We start from the raw sequence: 20,888 nt of genomic DNA, 5'->3' as shown, positions 1-20,888 counted from the left end.
AAGCATTAACTGATAGGTAATAAGGCCCCTATAAGCAGAATAAATTATTAATAAATGTTACTGAGGCCCTTTTTCCCTTTTCCTGCAAAAAGTGAGATTCACAAGCCATAAATAATTAATGTATTAAAAGAATATATAGGGGTGTTATTATCCATCATTAACTCTCTATTATGAGCATCTTATTATAAAGTGTGATCAATAATAGTTTGATATCCATCCATCCATCCATCCATCCATCCATCCATCCTCTTCCTCTTGTCCTGTTAAGGGTCTCAGGGGGGCTGGAGCCTATCCCAGCAGCCATCGGGTGAGAGGTGGGGTTCACCCTGGACAGGTCACTAGTCCATCACAGGACCAACACATAGAGACAGACAACCATTCACACTCACAGTCACACCTACGGTCAATTTAGAGTATCAATCAGCCTCGTCCCCTCTTGATGTCTTTGGACTGTGGGAGGAAGCTGGAGTACCCAGGGAGCAGTTTGATATCAACCCAGGACAGCAGCTCTATACTTTTCAAAATAAAATGAAAATTCTGTAAGTCTGAATTGATTCAAGGAGCATGAAAAATCTGAATGCAAAAGCATCTTGAAATGATAATCAGACCAGTGCTCAGTCATGACTCCGTTAATAATCTTCATTATCAATGGAATCAAACACACTTTATGCTCCTTCATTAATCACACGCCAGCATCTGGAGGCTTATCAATGAGTAAAGAGGCATCTTTCTCCACCTACCCTCTAGGGGACAGTGTTGATCCGTGAGATGTCCTTCCTTCACCTCCCCATTTGGAAACTCCTGAGACAGGGGGGGGGGGGGGGGGGGGGGGGATAGAGGGGAGAGATGTAAGTGAATCTACAGTTCAGACCACAGACACAGAGAAAACAAACAGTTCCAGCTAAAGCATTTCCTACTCAGATGAGGGAGAGAAAGAGAGCTAGAGGCTCCAGCGCGGCCAAACACTTTGAACATCTGCACGCTTATTGTGTTTCACTGTCTGGGACGCAGCGAGCTCAGCCAAGATTCCTCCGAGCCCTTCAAACGGACCCTCGCATCCATCAAAAAAAAAAGCCCCATAATGCAATTCATCCTTGAGCTCTCTCTCTCTTTTTCACTCTCTCTCTCTCTCTCTCTTGTCCAACCTGTTTATTCTCATTCTGTTACACATTTAATGAAAGAAGCCCAGAGTTTAGGGAAAAGTTCTGTTGTATTTCTCATTGAAAATTTGAAGTGTGTAAAACAAAGAGCTCACAGCAACATGTGTGTGTTTATTTTGAATGAAGAATAATTGCCAGATGGAAATTTCCACAAAGGTTGGATGGAACGGATTAAAAACACAATTCCGCCGCGTAAAACAAAAGCTGGACAAAGGAGTAGATGGGGCGCAGCAAGGGGGGGGGGGGGTAAAACCATGCAGTCATATGTGAATAATCTATATCCTGCATAAAACAGAACCACAATGTATTCATAACCTTCCCACACATATGCTGGTGTAGACACACACACATACACACACACTCTAATTACAATTGGATTGTGGAAACAATGAAAATTAAGTGCAGCACAGGCCCTAACCCACAACTATTTAAACAACAAATGATTCATCTTATTTACGTCATTCTGGGTCCTATAAGCTTTGCTCCACACACACTTTGAAATAAAATCGCACCAGATTGAATCAAGGAGGCCCACTGAAACCAGACAAATAAAAAACAGATAGATGCTGGAAAACAAAAGAACACCATGTACCTTCAACAGAGCCCCAGCTCGAGCCAGAGTTTGAACATCTGCATGCGTTTAGGTGAATGAGCCCCCCCCATGCACATATACACACATACACACACACACACCTCCCTCCCCTTCCTCTCTTTCTCAGAGGAATGACAGCGCCAGGGCCTGTGGTTCTATTTAACAATCTTCGAGGCTGTGACTATTCCTCACTTCAGAGGATGATATCTCCAGCCTGTAATCTGGTCCTGACCTTCACCGTCGAAGAAGGGGAGGGGGGGGCCGGTGGAGTGTCAGGGTCAAGGTTTGGACACCCACCCTTGCAAATTGGCCACCTGAGACACAAACAGCGAGAGAATGGGGAGTCAAATCTTTGGGAGAGGAGGGGAGGGGAACAGGAGGAGCAGGAAGTACGCGGGAGGAATAAAGACGAGGGAAGAAAAGAAGGTACTGGGGGGGAGATAAGAGGAAGAAAGATGGGAAAGGAGCAGATAAGAGAAGAAGAGGAGGATGTTGTGGTCTCTCTATTGCTTATTGGGAGCTCAGTCAGAGATGTCTGGAACACAACTGGTACCGCTCTCTGGGCCCCAAACAAGCAACCCTCTTTAATCACCAAATACACACACTGTAGAACCAAACAGTTTCCATCTTTTGTGGTTTTCTGCAGCCAAGTTGTTTCCTTTCTGCGCTGGATGCTTTTATCTGCCATCCTTGTACCGCTTTCCCTTAATGAAGGGCAGTATGTGAGGAAGAGCGAGTTCACACGGCTCGGGGAAACATCAAAGAGAGAAACGGGTTTCTTCTCATGGCACGAGAATTCCGAGCAAGTTATAAGCGCCTCTAAATGAAAGACAGGGCTCATCGTTAAATATAATGAAATGAATCAATTGGCCTGACTGCCGAAAGTGAATCTCCAATTAAAATCCAGATATCAGGATGGAGGAACGCAGAGGGGCTTGTGCTAGAACACATGGCTTCACTAGTTCCACACCTCCTCCTCCGAGCTCATTACATCCATGGAGGGAGCTAATGAGAGAGCGGGCCATGTCTGACCACAGTCTGCAGTTTAACATCTAAACACATGGCATCTCCATCCACGTCGCCCACGGTGTGGGGCTCAGATCTGCCAGCCACATGTGCAATTACCTGCTTTTTGGCATCAAGCTGCTCTCATTCTTTCACTATCAGATCACAAACAGCTCTGTGGGCCGAGTAAAGTGTTTCTTCTCTGCTTTTTTTTCAGCCTGAAACCCATGAAGCGCACATCTATGCAGTGTGTGATATTAAGTATGAGGAAAAGATGGCATCAATTTCAAGGATGTGAGAAGACCTCAGATCTGCATTGTCATAAAAGTGCATTCTACAGGGTTCCATCTTCCAGGCGCCTTGACGTGAGAGACAGACAGAGAGGTGTGTGATGTTTGTTCCTGTTTAACACTGCGTCTCTGCCAAGCTTCCCTAAAGCTTCAGCCTACTGCCAGACTTTTATGTGGGATAGGGTAACCAGGGGAAGCTTTCATAGCTCCCTACCAGGTGACATCAGACGTCCCCCAGCAGTCTCTCTCCCTCTCTAACTGTGTGCCTCCCTTCCACCCATCCTCCCGCTGGAAAACACTGCATATCTTTGTTCTCATAGCCCCCCTATCCAGCTCAGACCCTTAATACAAGAGTGCACACACACACACACACACACACGCACACACACACACACACGCACACACACACACACACACACACACACACACACTTCCTTTAGTGCATTCTTCATTTCATTTTGAAAATGACAAAAATGGCACTATAAAGATTGTTTAACCAGTTCCTCTGGTCTCAGCTTATGAAATATGGGTGCTTGGATCACATGTCTGATCCCAAAAATATTCTAAAAAGCAAACAAACAAAAAAACCAGGATACTGCACAGACAATGCCTGGTGTAATTTAGAGACTGTGTGGCTTTTTTTTTTTTTAAATACTTAAGATTGTGTGTGTTTTATGGAAAGTTGGAATTAGCATCAAAACAGCTTTTATGGAGCAGGAGGTGCAACTTCATTGTCACACAGGAATATTCTTCATTCAATCAGTGTCACTCACAGGATTCAAACACACACACACACACACACACACACACACACACACACACACACACACACACATAAACTGGCCATTAATAAGGGGATGATGGACCCCAATAATGTAAACATGGATCAACTTCAGTGTCAATATAAAGACAGGAACGCCACTTCGTAAATAAACGGCAAACTCTCACCGCAGGATGAAACTGGAGAGGAAGTGTGGCCATTAAGAAATAAAAGCCCTCCATCCCAGAAGAAACCAACCTGGCCTTGACTCAAAACCAGATGTAAGCGGTTATACTAGGGAGAAAGGGGGGGGGGGGTTGGGATATGGGCTAAAGAGAGAGAGCTAGTTGCACAACTTCATGTCTCCCTTGTTGCAGGGCAGTAAAAGAACAATATATTGATGGCGGGGAAGTGAGTTCTCCCTCTAGATCATCAGGCTTCAGCTTTCAGTTTGAGTAATTATGGTGCTCAGGGTCAACAGAGCAGAGTATTGAATCATAAAACAAACACCAGTACATAGATTGCTACAGTTTAGCTGTTGATCATCGTGATCAAAGTGTTAATACAGGCTGAAATTGTTTATACAGTTCAGTCTGTGACCACACGCTGCTGGCAACACTGAAAACACGGCCACGAACGAAGCTTTCAGCCTCAAAAATCGAAGATGGGGGGACATAGAGTCAAAACTGAATCATGATATCTTTTGGTATTATTTGCCCTGTTGATGTTAACAGTGATATCAAAACATGACGTGCCATCTTTTCGGCCACGTCAGAATACGGTCGAGATCTGCGGGAAAAGTGATTGAACAAAGTATCACGTGATCTCCAATTAATAAATACACCATCCAGTTGGCCAAAAACGTGAATATGTGAATCATGTGAATTTTGAGCCACAAATCAAAATTCTGGTGGAAATCGAAACACCTCCCGGGATTTATGATCTAACTCTAGGACAACAGAGTCACAAACTCGGAGGTGGATGTGGCCCTGAGGCTGGAGCGTATCTCCATAGATCGCCTCCAAGCTGCTTATCTGCACTGCACTCAGTCAGTGAATCTGAGGCGACCGCTGCGACAGGGCCACCCTGCTACCGGACCCTCCACCCATGCCAAGCCTCCAACTGCCACACGTTTGTCCCCTACTCTGGTTCAGCGTAGCTGCTATAGTCGGGTCATCAATGGTTGGCGGCAGGGGCTCCATGGATGTGCATTGGGCTGCATAATACAGTGACTGTGGACTTGAACGGTCCCTTTAAAGTTTCAAAGATTTGGGTTGGACGTAGGAAGTGAAGGTGTCTGTGGTTCTATGGTTGAATTGAAATAATTCATAAAGGTCTTTGTTTCTCAGTGCTTCTTCAACATGAACTGTTCTGATCATGAGGAGGATTTGGATGATTCACCACCACCTGAGCCGCGCCCTTAGCTTTTCATTGCTTCTCAGATCTAGACAGCTAAAATGTACTTCTGCTCCCTAACTGGAGAACTTGAGCAATGTTTTAATGTGTTATGACATATCTGTCTACATATGGCAATGGGATTGGTGCAGAATGCCACCCTGTCATCTGGACTGGCCCCATGTGGCCAAGATGGCCCAGATATGGTGCTCTCAGGGTAGCGGGACTCTCTTTGAGGTCAAACAGGAGGCAAAACCTCTCCCTTGGCAGGACATGAATCATTGGGGTGAAGCCTCTCCGGTCCTAGTATAACAACAGCTGTGGGAGAGATGAGCATGCTTGCCTGTCGATGTAAGAGCAGCACCTAAAGCACTCAAAGTCACACGCTCCCCTTCAATTAGGAGGGACTATCTCCCAAAGTCTTCACGCCCCCTCCAGTCCCCTCCTCACCCTCTCACTTTGATTATGACCTGCTGGATGGCATAAACAAAGATTAGCATCGCTGCCTGACCACCCAGCATCTGTCAACGATGCTGTAATCAGCTCGCCTTCATTAAAGTGAGCTTTGATAGGAGTCTGATGTCATGGAGTACCCTCCTGTCAGCTGTCGCACAGGGAGCTACTGTTAGAAACCAGCGACTCATGAATCTGGGTGAGGCAAATGTGTTGAATTGTACACGCGGAAGATCGAATATTTGACCGATGACAGAAAATGAGAGTTATTTTGGATGTGGTTGGCTGCAACATAAAAGTCAGAAAACAGACTCATACTGCTTGAATTCAGAGGTAATGCAATGGTGTCTGCATGGACTTCTATATGAGCAAGTGGTCCATGCATTTAAACAGTAACTGATGGACAGAACAATTGCGAAGAGAATAGGGTCATTTCAGAGATTAGAAATTGTTTATAAGATTTCATTTAGTTCTGAGATTTCAACAGAAAAATAAATGAGAAGTCTCAAGTGACTGCAATTGTTTCAAGACACGTCAGCACGCGAAATCTCCAAAAAACACGGGTCCACTGCAATACCGGTGAATACCTACAAAGATTAGTCAATTTTTGCGTGAAAAGCGTCACATTAAAAAATCATTTCAGCTTGCAACAATACCGAAAAAGGTTCTCCAGTCCATTAGGGGAACATGACTGTACTACAATGATCAGAACCGACCGGCGGTATCGGCTCTTTCACAGTATCTTCTCATTTGTGACAACATACGTAACTGTATCAAAACTTTCAGGACATTTTTTTCAACTTTTTTTTCCTAAAATGTAGCAACTGTTTCTTTAGAACATCTTTTCATTGCGGGTCATGGGTTCTGGTTGGATCTGCACCTTCAGTAAAGCCTGGACTTCATCATCAGTCTGTGTGTCGTATGGTGTCCATGCACAACTAAAAACCAAACTGTATGTACAGCAGGGTTTGCAGCTGCTGACTTTAAAGATTGTGACAGTTCTTGACCAATGACAAATGTTCAGAGCAGTAAGCCCCACCCCCAAGCGTTCGATTTTTTTTAAAATGAAAACCTCACAGAGCAGGGACTTTTAGGGGAGTAAAACAATTTTCCCAGATCTCAATTTAGACCCTGTTCCCTGCGGCATTCCTCCAAAGGTTCCTAAGAGCTAAAATGTGGTAAATACATTCAAGTCTCAAGTCAACAGGTCTGGAAACAAGAAACAGAGCGAGTCAGATGTTAAAACAAGACATACTTATTCTACTATTCAGGAATTAACTGATGGTGCAAAAAAAACCAAACTATTCTTTTTATTAGTTTTTAATTTAGAAAATGCATGAAAATGATGAAGCGTTAGTCCATAAACCAACCATAGTCCAAACCTTGAAAAAATTCCATTCAGAGTAACAAAAAAAAAATCCTCAAAATTGAGCACATGTTGTGGCATCTTATCCAAGAAATGACCTGAATAATTATCAAAAATAATCCAAACTGTTACACATTAATCATCTGATAAAATGACAGATTTTTACCTTTGATGAACTATGCTGCAGTGTCAGACGTACAGAGGGAAGATATACACAGAAACCAGACGGGAGAGACACACAACAACATGAACATGTGTGTGTGTGTGTGCGTGCGTATGCATGCGCACGCTTGCACACAGACACACAGACACACACACACACACACACACACACACACATCCTGACAAACAAGAAAGACGACAGCATATCAAAGCTGGTGTGGGACAGGCGGTTAGACTCAAACAGGATGTGCCTCTGTTTCTGGCCTCCATGTGAAATTCTGTAAGCTCCCGCGCAGGCCCCCGGCTCTTAAGCTCGTCCAATGGGGTGCGCGTCCAGGGCTGATAAAGCTGAGCAGATTTGTTCCACATTCCACAGGCCCTTTAAACAACACAGAAGATCTCAGAACGCCAGGTTGTGGGTGAGGTAGGGAAGGACACCAATCCCATTATGGTCTCTCACGCAGTCATGTAGATACGCTCTCCAACTGCTCATCAGTTACGGTCTTTATTGTCCGCCTCTGCTGGGGGAAAAACCATTTCAACACTCTCACCTGTAAGGACGACTCTCTGTGTACTCTACCAAGTGTCAGGTTCCCACCTGCCTGTCTAGTATTGAGACGTCAGTAATAATTGCTCTCACCTGTGAGATAACCACCAACACCACTGTTTTCACTGCATGTTTTGTTAAGCTGCGAGGGATTTAAGTCGCAGCTTTGAAAAGCAGGCCTGGCAGTTCATAGGGGTGAGGCTCTGTGGTTGGAGGCTGGTGGAGCTACAGGCGTTACAGTGCTCCTGCGGGTGACTGAGAAATGTAAACAAACCATGTTGGGGAGGACAGCTGCAAGCCAGAAGAGCAGTAACACTGGCTCAGCTTTAGATGTAGCACTTGAATGATGCTGTCTATCTAATCCACAATGGCTTTCTGGCCGCACTCCTGCTGTTAAAGGCTTGTGGGTTAGTGGATGAGCTGCCTGCTGGTTTTCCTGAACATGTCTTCCAGCAGGATAAGAAGGTTCAGGGTCAAAACCACAGCTCTGTAGTCCACTAGTCACCGCTCCCTGTGGGTAACTTACAAAGAGAAGTGCAGATCCATATGACTGCCAACGATAAGAGGGGCTTATGCAGCCGTGACCAATCAGCAAGAAATGTAGCATGAACGCTCAACACATCCATCTGGGAGGCAGATTGGGCAAACAGAGAGTTGTACAGTATTATTACTGCATTCAGCCCTTGGGGGTGGGGGGGCAGACTTGCCAGTCAGCCAAAACTGGGAAGCAGAATGCAACAACTAACCCAAGTTGACAGGCAGTGCATCTTAATAACTCATCTCCTATAACCAGCTATGAAGTATTTGGTTTGAAGCTGTCCTGCCAAATAGTATGGGTCAAAATGACTTGGCTTTGCATCGCACCGCACCGTTTTTAACATTAGATACCTTCAATTTGACATAGCTGCATATTAAAGCAGCTCTTTTATCTCGTGCCACACTTGTGTGTTGTTGTGTAACCATCTCTCACTGTCCGTCACTACTGCCAGCGGGGATTGCCAGTTTCAAAGACCACAAGAATTCTTGACACTGGAAGAACAGGCTTAATTCCAAGCTGTGAAGTTCCTCACAAGCTTGGAACTGGACGGGGGGGTCACACAAGGGTCAACAGTGAGTGTTTTCCTGAGGATTCCTAAAAATACACTCCTGCTGGGCACAGGAAGAAGAGAAGACTCCGTGATCTTCCGACAATACGAAGGAAGCCTGGATATGTCAAATGGACCATTGCCAAAGATCCACCAGCTGCAGTGTTTTGGTATTGAGACTCACTTTCCCATGAAAAATAGACAAAGTTAAAAGCTAAAGATGAACAGATGAAAAAACAGAGAGTAGCATATCAGTCAATTACTGAAGCACAAAATCAGGCTTCTGAGAATATTTCTGTTGAATTATTCTCAAAGAAAATTTCTGGCGGAAAGAAGAGCACATGAGGGTGTGTGTATGATTCATGTCTTTGAAATCGTAGAAACCATGAATCATAATTTTTACTTGTGATACATCGCAGAATGATGCCAAGCAGAGAATTTGAGGTCTGTAACATCTGTACTTCTTCCCTTCGGACTGAAGCTGCCATGTGTGCACTTTAGTGACCTGACAGGCGAGCTGTGTGCGTCTGAAACACTGTTCCCCAGTGTGAAATTCTGGAACGTAATTCATCCATGGCACAAGCAGAGATGAAAAGGCTACGGTGCAGAGGGCAGCTCAGCTCAGCTCAGCTCCACCTCCTTCTCCAGCTCAGCTTTTTTGCAGCACAGGGAACTGCCGCTGCATTCAAAGCCACAATTATTGGATGTCCACAAGGTCTAAGCTAAAGCACGGGCTAGCTTTGTTGCTACGCTTATCTTATCTGGTGTATAGAGCTGATGGAGTCATGTTGTGTATCACACAGCAAGTCTAGGGGCACTTGAAAGCACTAAGTGTGACACTTAGACTTTGATAAAAAAGCTCTTGAAAGTGGATTTATGCTTCAAAAAGCAGAAGGTGCCGATGTGCACTTTGAGAGCTGTGAGATAATCAGGTGCTACCAGGATGGTTCTCAACGCTGAGCACATGACATTTGGGGGGTTCAGATATTCAGATACACTGGCATTCTTGGAGTGATAGGATCAGCACGGCCCCTATCAACACAAAGAAGTAGGTGCTGGTTCTGAAGAAAGACCTTATAGAGCTACGTTATGAGACATTTATTGGTTGTCTGCATTTTTACAGCTGCAGTTAGCATTTGAAGAGAAGCTTTTCTTAACAAACTACGTAGGTGTTCTTTAAATCCCACTTTTAAAGGTTGTTGTTGTTTTTTTTACTTTTCAATTACACACAAATAGATGTCTTGAGTTCCCAAAAATGTTTTTAACCTGCTTCCTTGTGGAAAAAAAAAAATGCAGAGATCCAGCAACATATATTTAGCTTGAAGCTAAACACAACTTACAGCAAGCAGCCGCTACAGAAACAAAATAAGAGCAAAACTGGCCAAAAATGTCCATTTACAAACTCTCAAGGGCATCATCCGGTATCATACGAGCCTTCTTTATCCAGCCATATGCTCTGTAACTCACAAACACTTTGATTTGAGTTCAAAATAAACTAAAACACCTTCAGTTTGACAAGCACTGAACCGGAGTGAAAACAGTTAGTTTGTTCATTTGTTAAAGAAGAAGTAAACAGACATTTTTGGATGGTTTTGCTTCCATGATGGAGTGATGCAGCGGTGCAAAAATGTCTTTGTGAGCGCAAGACACCTATTTGGGTTGAAGTATTGCTTTAACAAACTATATATACATATTCTAAAACAATATTTGTGTTGTTGCGTGCTCTTTTTTGGGGGGGGGGTTAAAGCTACATTCATCAGGAATGGGAAATAAAATCCAGATTTAGACAGGCGCATTTTCTTTGTGGAGCACCTCCTGTGAGCAGATGGTGTCTGTGAAAGGCTCTCAGTGAGGGGGCAGGCATCTTTTAAGGGGAACTGCTGTTTATTTGAAATGAGCCTTTAGGTAAACATGTTACATGGCACACAGGGCTAGGTCAGCTTTTGAAGTGGACGGGCTCAGGAAAGAAATGGGTGGGGGAAGAAAAGAAGGCTGCCTTCAGAGGAAATGAGAACAGTGGCCTCTTTCAGCGCTGTTTCATCGTCTCCCTCCTTTTCTGTCGCGTATAGAACGAGCACAAAAGGTGTTTGAGGACGTATGGACCGCTGGATTCGTCTTCCTGCTGAATGTATAAGTCAAATCCTCCTGCAGTCATGATTTCCCGAATTAAATTCCCCCTGAAAAATTACCACCCATGGCAAAAATAAACCACTTCCTTTTAATGGAGACCCATTGAGGGTTTTGATGACTGGAACAGGTTTGTGTAACAAAAGCAAGCTTGCAGTCATTCCCCCGTCGCAGAGAGGGAATGTGATGTGCAGAGAGAGGGCCAGGCCCGCGCTGTCTGCAGAGCCTCTTTCCAAGCTTTGAAGCTGCGAGTGTGTTTCAACAGCTAACCACTTTCAGATGGGACTGTGGCGTTTTATGAGCTGAGTAATAGCGATACCTACACATGTGCAAGCTTGGGGTCCCAAAGAGGGGGAGGCTCAGCTTGGAGCAGAGAGAAAGATGCCTAACTCCTCAAGGGTCTGGATGTATTTGACAAATCTTGTGCTTTGAAATGCTGTATATGAAAATGGAGGACAGGAAGATGGATATTGTGTAAATCTGTTCACATATGAGCTCAGCTCTGCTATAAATTCAACCTTTTTCCTTCAACATCATGCAGAACGTATATACTCGCTGAGTGGAATAAACATTTTAAATCATGACTAGCCCTCTAAATCTCTCGGTACCCGGAGTGTGTAATATAGGCTGAACATCCTTGTGTACTGCGTGATCTGTACCAAAAGAATACTTGAAATAGCAGAGGTTTAAAACCTCAGCGCCACACAACAATCGTAACAATGCCAGCAGGTCTGGGTGCCCTCCACTTGGCTTTTTTAAGCTTCCAGGAAGCCAGGGGTTAGTGGTGTGTGTGGTGTTTCAATCTCCAGCCTCAAACCTAGCAGGGCATCAAGTTCAGGAATGTGGAGCAAGGATGAAGTTTCTAGTTATTCAGCAGGGACTCGGAGGGAGATTTTATACAAAAACAACAAAGAAAGGGAATGCAACCTTCCAAAAGACCAAAGCTCGATGCACATTGCATCACACGTGGCTGGAAGACACAACATATAACTTCATTTTACATCAGTTCCGGAGACTATTAACTTGCCAGGGACCCATTACCTTCAGTTTGTCTGTCAGCTACATTATGTAAAAACTATGCAGACGATTTGCACTAAACATGGCAGAGGGTGTGATGTGGGTCAAGGATGAACCTTTTAAATTTGGGGGCACACAAGCTCCGGTGCCATCTGGTGGCAACAGGAAATAACCTGTTTTTACATTCTCTGATGTATTCCTCCTAGTGGGTCGACCAAATCCATCTGAAAATGGTCAGGTCTTTCCAAACTTCATACAGTTGCTGAGAGTCGCGACCTGAAAACGTCTACAAGAGTGAAGTCACTGCCAGAGCGCCACCTCGCGGTTACAGGAAGTAGGCCTATCCTCCCACTCCTCACTGTAAGCAGCTGTAACTAAGGCACAAGCAAGAAAGTTCTCCTTGGTGGAGGTGTGCCGTCTCTGTTTCCTCAGCTCCATCTTGACTCCAGCTCTGCTCCCATGTGCGACAAAGGAAGAGGTATTTGTGCATCAGATTTATGACCATCAGTGTATTGTGCTGCACACTGCTATTCAGGCTCCCCAGTGCCTTCATTGTGGAATATATGTCAGGTCAGCATCTGACCTTTATAGAGGCCATCTCAAGTTTCCACTGGCCTGATTCATAGAATAACAACTTTAGATCCAAAAGAGGAATCCCCTCTCCTTCTTAAGCAAATAAGAACAGGCTCTCATGTCTCCAATTCAATCTGCAAATATTTAAAGACACTAAATATTCGACTGAAATAGATGTAAGATGTTGCTTCTGATAAGTTATAGCTTCCTGTGTCATCCCTTAGCTCATCACATGCACTGAAGTCGATGAAGATGTTGACGATGATTTCAATTAACAAGAACTACAATGACCGCATATAATAACCAGCAACCATAACTGAAAAAATAGAATATTCCCCTGGCTGCTCCAAGGGTTGCGAAATGAAGTCCACTTGGAAAAGAGCTAAAGCTTTCTACGGGGGAACAGGGGTTTATGTGGAAACATACCTTACACACTAAAATGTAATAACCTTTGAGTCTCCCGGTGTTTTACTTGGCTGGGAAAAGCACAAGATCAAACACAGACTTGGATCCAACAGCTTTTGCCAAAAATGTCAGCGTTAAGCACTGGGCTCCAGCTTCAGGTATTTTCTTTCCCCTGGCAGCAAGCGAGTGCAAAGACACAGACCAGTGTTAACCCTCGGCAGGGCTGCCCCCAAAACAGCAGGCTGCATGCTGCACTGACCATGCAGGGGAAGTCAGGTCTCCCTGCTGTCACCGGCGGCCACGTCTAGGTCATGTCACAGCGAAACTGGGATGGGCTCCATTTAGGAAGTTGAGATATTCACACACGATGGAATGTGCGGCGATTTATTGCAGTCCTGCCCAGTGATGCTGATCTCTCTGAAGTACACAGATATCTCATAAATATCATCATGAGGAGCAGTGACAAGAAGCAAGCGGCTTCAAAGCAGCGATGATGGGGCGGAGAGACGGCGACATTCCACGTGTCTGGAGATAACGGCTCCAATAATAACAGCAGAGCGACTATCGTTTCTAAATATACACTATTCTCCTGTGAGCTGCGGGAGAAAAGTAAAGTACTATGAATGTCATCAAGAGTATGTGGATGAAATGCTGTCATGGCTTCTAAATAGGGAGCTATACATTAAGATAAGCTACAAGTTTTAATTAGCCGGCTACATACATGTGGAGGAATGGTCCTGCGACTTTCTTTCAGCTCTTCCAACACTCGCAGTTTAAAATGATGTTGCACCTTCTTTACAAAAAATGACGATTAAACTAGTTACAGTACTAAGCTAGGCTAACTAGCCTCTGGTTCCAGTTTTACTATGCATACATTGTCTGTTTGGCTATCCAGACAGACAACGTATGCACCCGCTCAGCAGCAGAACATTCTCTCCTCCCATCTAGCATCTTCAGACAGAGGGCGAGGTCTAAGGGGCAATATGGCCACCTTGAACAGAGTAAGTTTCCAAGGCGGAAATATTACACAGCTGTCATGGAGCTGGATGATACGTCAAAAAAAATTAATAACATTAATACCAACCTTACCAACAATTAAAACGGATTTTTGTTATGTTTGTGACTGTAATTCTCACATCACACGGGTTTCCAATCATTTGAATACTGTTGGATTTCCGAACTGATTCTTATGGTTAAATTATCTACCGCTATTCTGAGTACTGGAAAAAAAAAAAAGCATGTTACATTATATTACCTGGCTGTCCTCGCTATCAGAACAAAAGTCCACTGGAGGGAATACGGGGACAGATCGTTCCACTTCTCATCTGGTGGTGGAGATGTGAAAAGTGTGACTACCAGCTACTGATGCTGGTGAGTTTACATGTCATGTTGCGTGTAAACTACCAAGACAAAATAGTGGTGAGGCCGCTTTTAAAGGCATTATCGCAGAATCTCTGTGTAAAAGTGGCTTGCGTTGTACCTGATGGCCTGAGAGTCTCGTGACCCCCCCCACACACACACACACACACACACACACACACACACAAAAAGTGCTTGAAAAGTACTTTAAACAGAACAAACATCTGCAGCAAAAACCTTGAATTTCTGGGAGACACGGAGCACGCCACCACCTCTCCATCACGACAAAGTGAGAGAGTCGACCAGGTGAAGCCATGCGGCGCAAGAACACTCGAACATGAAAGAAAACTCAAATAAGCATCTCGCACTTGTGATGCGTGTGGAGCGGGTGGCGATGTTTACACTCACAGACATGGGATCGTTTATACTCGACAAATGGCAACTGACGTGGAACAGAGAAGTCTCAGGAGCATGTGACATTTGCATATTTAACACAGAAGGCGAGATCGACGCTCTTCCTCCTGCAACAGCCCAGGACGAGGCAGATGAGGAGCTCTATTACTCCCCTTCCCCCACCCACCTTTAAAAACCCCTCAAAAATCTCCCCTAAAGAGAAAAAAAACACACGCACACACTCCTAAATCCTCACTCCTCCTCTTTTCCTCTTCCCCGACACCCTCCCACCAAAGCCCCCCCCCCCCCCCCCCCCCCACACACACACACACACACACACCCTCTCCCAGCTCCAGGATTTTGCTGTACAAACCAGGAACAGATGTCTGCTGGGGCCGTGCTGAAAGACCCCGCTGTTCTGGATGCCAGCCACATGCTTTTCATTCAGAGATGAAGGCTCACAGCTCGCCTTCTTGTGAAGCCAATTTCAGGAAAAAAAAAAAAAAAGAGAGAGGGAGGGGGGGGAAATGAAAGAGAGAGAGCGAGAGAGAGAGGGAACTGGTGGAAAAAAACAAACTCTCCAAATGCCTTCAAGTTCCCTCAAAAGCAATATGAGCACACCTTTCGGTCTCGTCTGCGCCGTGTAATACTCCGTCTACTGTCGCAGCAGGGGTGATTTTTTTTTTTTTTTTTTTTTTTAACGTCCCAAAGCTGAGGGAGACTTTGCTGACGGGACATCTTTTTTTAAATCAAGATGTATTTGAGGTTGTATTCAGTATAAAGCAGTCCGAAAAGTGACCATATAAAAATATATCATGCCATTTAAGGCCACAGATATCCCTGCCAATGATCCAAATTAAATCCTGCTCACTAGAAATTAAAACGCACTCTCAATACACACACACACACACACACACACACACACACACACACACACACACACACACACACACACACACACACACACACATGCATGCGCGCAGCAAGCAAATTTAGCCAAACAAAGCAATAATTTTTTAAGCGGGATCACAAATGAGGATCTTTTTTTTTATATTCAGGGGAAAGTCTTATTCACAGCTTCCAAATGAATGTTAAAAAAATATTAGCCTACAATTAATTTTCTGAGCTGCTTGGGAACTCTAGCTCTTAAATCTAATTTATTATAGGAGTCGGAGCACTATGTAAAGCTCAAATAAATGTGTCTCTGGGTTTTTCTGGCAATGTCATTACATCCAGCTGAATCCCTAACTGAGCCTTTAAACAAAAAAAAAAACTCCCGAGTGGTGTGATATCATTAAGCTTTCAAAGAGAAATAATAAAGGTCTTTTGTTGTGGAATTTAAAATGTTGACACACAGTCTCTTCACAAGCCAAGCCTGTTGGAAGTTTCGAGACAAAAGCTGGTGCTGAAAGCCTGAATTAGCCTGTCATTATTTGGGCATCCGAGCATGTCTGTTTGAAGCTCCAAAATGAAGCGCTGTGGTTGTATGTGTGTGTGTGTGTGTGTGTGTGTGTGTGTGAGGATCTGGAGTGTTGATGTGTTGATGTTTCCAGAGGTGAAACACAGTGAACCTTCACGGAGCTCTTCCCCAAATGAACCCGCCGTTCTGGAGGGACACGCCGGGCTGCTGCTACATGTTACATATTCAGTGACTACAAGCTCCTTTTTTTCTCCTTTCTTTTTTTTTGGGGGGGGGGGGGGTGCAGTTGACAACTTTTGTCTACTATTTTGATCTCACCTGTCATTATGTTTTCTACCAGGTGTGTGGACAGGTAAGACACCTGCAAGGATGCTGAATCACTCCCCCATTGTAAGGAGGAGATCAGGTTACACGCCTCCCTGCTGACATCTTGGATCATCAGTATTTTAAACATGCTTTTCCTGCGAAAGCTTCACTGCTTTCTAGGTTAAATGAATGTGTGGACTGATGTTGAGCACTGGCTAGGTTAGCTTAGCATTTGTTTTCCTGCTACATCAACTGCCAGCCCACCCCAACCCCTCCCCCAAGACAGCGCGGGGGGGGGGGGGGATTGAGGGGTGAGGGTTTGGAGGCTCCGCTGATATCAGAGCTCTTTTATAACTCTCAGCTCTGCGCTTTGAAGTCACAGCCAGACAGCTCAGGAATCCTACTCCCCCGTTTGACAATGAGGTGGGGGCGGGGTGTGAGTGTGTTTGTGTGTGTGTGTGTGTGTGTGTGTGTGTGTGTGTGTGTGTGTGTGTGTGTGTGTGTGTGTGTGAGGGGGGGGGGGTCAGAGCTAAACAGTGTGTTTGGCCAATCTGCTCCCACATGAAATCATAAGTATGTGTCCTAGTGAGGGGGCTTCGGGATACACAAATGCACTGCAAATGTGTCTGAAATTGATCAGATTTCCCATTTAAAAAAAAACGATTACTTTCTGTTTGACTTGAATATATTTAATCATCTAAACCCCAGATGTCTAAGAGGCTATAATCCAATAATTATAACTTGGAGGGGGGCGGTGGGGCGGGTGACATCGTCATTTAATCCGAGGAAAGAATTAATTATGTGAGTGGGATCAAAGAGAGGAACGGTCTGTTTTATAGCAAATACTGAGCCCCCCCCCGAGACGTTGTCTAACTAATGAAGGCGAACGAACAGAGCTGTCAGTGTCCCAGCATCTTCATTCTCTCACGCATTCACTGCTGGTGTGATACGTATATTGATGAACTGGTTCAGGAAAAAAAGAAAGAAAAGCCAATCATGTGGTTATTAAATGAATTAATATTGCAAACGTTGATCCGTCTGTACATTTAAATGTTGCACACGCAATGAGTTACTATTATCCAGAGCCGGGCAATAAACTGAAATAAAACTGATACTGTGACACCAGACTAGGTAGCGTCTTAGGTTTTGGATATCGTTCAGTCGTTATATGACCTAAGTGTTGTCTAGTTCTGGTCTGAAAGGTTGCATTACAGTAAATTCATGGAATTTTGTGCATTTTCTTCGCTGTTTAGTTTCTACGTTGTCATTATATCCACCTTACGGTTGTTGTTTTTTTTTATTTTAAATCTCCACCGACAGTCATCGTTGCATCGGTGCCACAATGTTGACGTCAAGATAATTGCTCAAAAAGAGTGTGATGTTGAATTTTGTCCTGATTGCCAAGCCCCACAGTAACTAGACATCATTGCTCACTCGGGTTTAACTCTTTGTAAAAGAATGAACATCCATAGAGTTTTGTTCAACGGCTACTTTGAGCCTTGACACAGTTCTTGTTATCACGGCTTCAATATCAGCGGAAACAAGGCAAAAGTACGGTGGAAATATGACATCGCGATTTCTTTCATGGAGGTATCAAGATCTCCATCTAAGTCCAACCTTCCAGACAACGATGTCATTAGAGGATGCTAATGTTTCTGGCTAAGGCTAACATCTGAACTGTGTTTGCGTGTAACTTCAACCAGACCATCATGAAGTTTTCCAGCATTTCTCAACAACTGCAGCCAAAACGTTATTGCTAACCGCAGGTGATGACGGAAAATGCCAAGCCCCGCCTCCTCCGGATGAGCTAACAATAAGTTAGCATAAGCAGACTCAACTCCGACTTGTTCGTTCGTTTTCGTCTTGTTTTCCGAGACTATGCTGTGAAATGGGAGGCCAGAAAGCGCCACACTTGCTGTGGTCAGTTTACGTGCGTGTATTTATGGAGACATAGAACAGAACAGAGTGGCAAATTATGTGATTTGGTTGAGAGAAAAATGCATCGTGTCTGACCCCAGAACTGCAAACGACAGAATATCCACCGAGGCCATGTAAACAATCTATGTTACAGCCCATTGTGGGCACTCTGTGGAAACACTGCACAACTTCCTCTGTAGGCTACTGTTTTGAAGCAGTGAAGAAGAATTGATTTCCTGTTAGTCCAAGCTAACTGGAATCAGCAAGATTTTGTTTCATGGCTACTAACTGATCGGCGGATATACTTGCAAACCTGCCGAACAGAGGCGTACAACACTGGTATCCAAATAATAACAATCTATTTATTCTAGGTGTTTATTCTTAACCACTCTTGCACTGAACATCTCACGGCTCAGGAATCTCCAGCGGGATCAATGACACTCTTTAAATTTATTCCTTTTCCTGGCTGAAGGGGTTGATTTGATACTTTGCATCACGCCTCAGCTAGCAAGGAATGTTTCCACATTACCTACAGGTTCTAATGAGGTCAAAGAAAGTCTTTTAATATACCATTTACAGCGCATTCTAAGGGTCTCTTCACATGATGCTCCTATCAGGCTAAATGCTTTTAAAGACAAAACGTCTTCACATCAACATTTTGAGGATGTTTTGGGGACGTATTTGAAAATAATATCCCATCATTTGTGGCTTCAACATATGATTTTTGAATGTTTCGAGAGAGTTTTCTCATTTCTGTTAGGATGAATGCTCTGAGAGCAAAAAATAGACATGACCCGCCAAAGATTACGTTATCAGAACAACAACACCAACAAAAAACTTAGCTGGGGCTTTGAGCAATCTTTCACAATATCGGTGCTTACATTTTGAAAGCTGCAAAAGATGACGACAAACTCTCAATAAAGTTACAAATAATATACTGCGGCAATACAAGAATCCATCAGTGTTGTGCTTTTTTTGTCCAGATCCAGATGAACGTCACACGTATAAAGACACCCATCTCATGTAACAGAATTCATCAGCAAGGAAGAAACAGAAATGCATGGAAAATGTGAGTTTCTGCCACAATAAAGCCCAAAGAGAATGACTTTCATCTAGATATGATTACATTTAGTTGTGTGTGTTAACAGTCATTTAGTTCCAGTCTGTGAAGGAGCCTTTAATGAGTCCAACTACAATAACTCAGGGGTCTGATAGAGGTGAGCGGCGGGATCCTCCTACTATTAAAGCTGATGTCTTTGAGGTTTCCAGCCAGGAGGGAGTGTGAACTCTGACGCCTCTGAAGCGTAGCAAAGTTCTCCTTTAATTTACGGTGAGTGGGCGGTTTATTGCCCTGATATAATCCATAATTCTTCCAATATTACAACCACCCACCTTTGCGGATCGTCGGTACCTCTGTGTGAACTTCACATAGTGTCTGTCCGGGCTCCTAGTGGCCCTCAAAGCGACGCTCTAATTGAAGTGATGTAATGTTACGCCACAGAGGGCTGCCCACTGGGAGCAGCACTAGAATGGGAGGCATTGAGGAAAAAGACACAGCCCTGAGTCATGATGCCAGCAGCCACAAGAGCAAACTTTATATCCCTCAGCTGGAGAAATGACTACCTTTCCATCCAGCGTGTGTGTACGTGTGTATTTGTGTGTGAGTGCGTGTTTCGCTTCACACATGAGGCCCCATGGCTGTCATATCCTATCCAGTGATGCTGGCAGGGAGAATAATTGCTGTACTGTTGTGTATGTGTGTGTGTGTGTGTGTGTGTGTGTGTGTGTGTGTGTGTGTGTGTGTGTGTGTTGGAGCCAGACATGGCAGAAAGAACAAGAAGACAGCAGCATGTCTTCACACACACTCGCTGATACAATTTACTTCCTCTTAAGTCAACGAAGTGCTGGTCTCTTTTTACAGGAAGAGGGAATGTCACAGCTTCATCTACACAACTTTGAGGTGTTTGACAACCCCAGCAGCAAATGCAAACACACAAACACCTGGCCTGTTGTCTTGTTTGTTTAGTCATTTGCTTTTGTTGAAGTGCAAAACTGAAAAAAAAAACACTAAAAGCATTAAAAAAGAGGGGCTGCAGGCATTATTTTCCAACAGATTACCACTGACTGTAAAGTGTTTCTGTGGTTTTCCAACACGCCTTAGGTTTTTCACGTATCTTTCATCAAAACACTCCTGATTTAGTGGCTGTTAGTCGTAAACGAGATGAAGAATTTCAGAATAAAAGCCACAGATACCTGCATGTTCTTCAGTTTCTGGTCCATGGAGCCGTACCGTTCACACTCCTCCATCCCTCTACGGAGGAAGGCGTTCACAACGAAACTGTCTCCTATATCGCACAAAACACACACAGTGAGCAGGTCTGACTTCCGAACTCTGCTATAACGAATAATCATCTTGTCGGTCTTCCTCACCTTCTGGGTTTTCTCTGCGCTTACACGCTTCGGATCCGGAACACGGAGATGTGTGCAAGAAGAAACAACAACTATTAGTTTCTAATTTTAAATACATTCTTCAATCTACTCGTTTTCAACTAAAAC

At 44.2% G+C, this 20,888-nt stretch overlaps 1 protein-coding gene across 3 annotated transcripts in view; it reads right to left on the bottom strand.

The window, feature by feature from the left end:
* Positions 1–20,888, bottom strand: part of nkd2b (NKD inhibitor of WNT signaling pathway 2b) — a 28,147-nt gene that overhangs the window by 3,838 nt on the left and 3,421 nt on the right. For 2 of the 3 annotated variants that reach the window (XM_086217238.1, XM_086217239.1), the window contains exons 4-6: positions 20,763–20,789; positions 20,586–20,677; positions 741–801 (exon numbers count right to left, since the gene is read on the bottom strand). In XM_086217238.1, the coding sequence (XP_086073364.1) occupies positions 741–801; positions 20,586–20,677; positions 20,763–20,789 (180 nt within the window). Of the gene's footprint in view, positions 1–740; positions 802–2,355; positions 2,386–20,585; positions 20,678–20,762; positions 20,790–20,888 lie in introns of those variants that run through there. The other variant, XM_086217240.1, reaches the window with a different exon arrangement.

Source organism: Aulostomus chinensis, chromosome 11 (assembly GCF_037954235.1).
Source record: "Aulostomus chinensis isolate RoL2024-O1b breed Wild chromosome 11, RoL_Achi_v1.0, whole genome shotgun sequence".
Lineage (NCBI taxonomy): Eukaryota > Metazoa > Chordata > Actinopteri > Syngnathiformes > Aulostomidae > Aulostomus > Aulostomus chinensis.
This window is presented reverse-complemented; position numbering and strand designations above follow the sequence as displayed.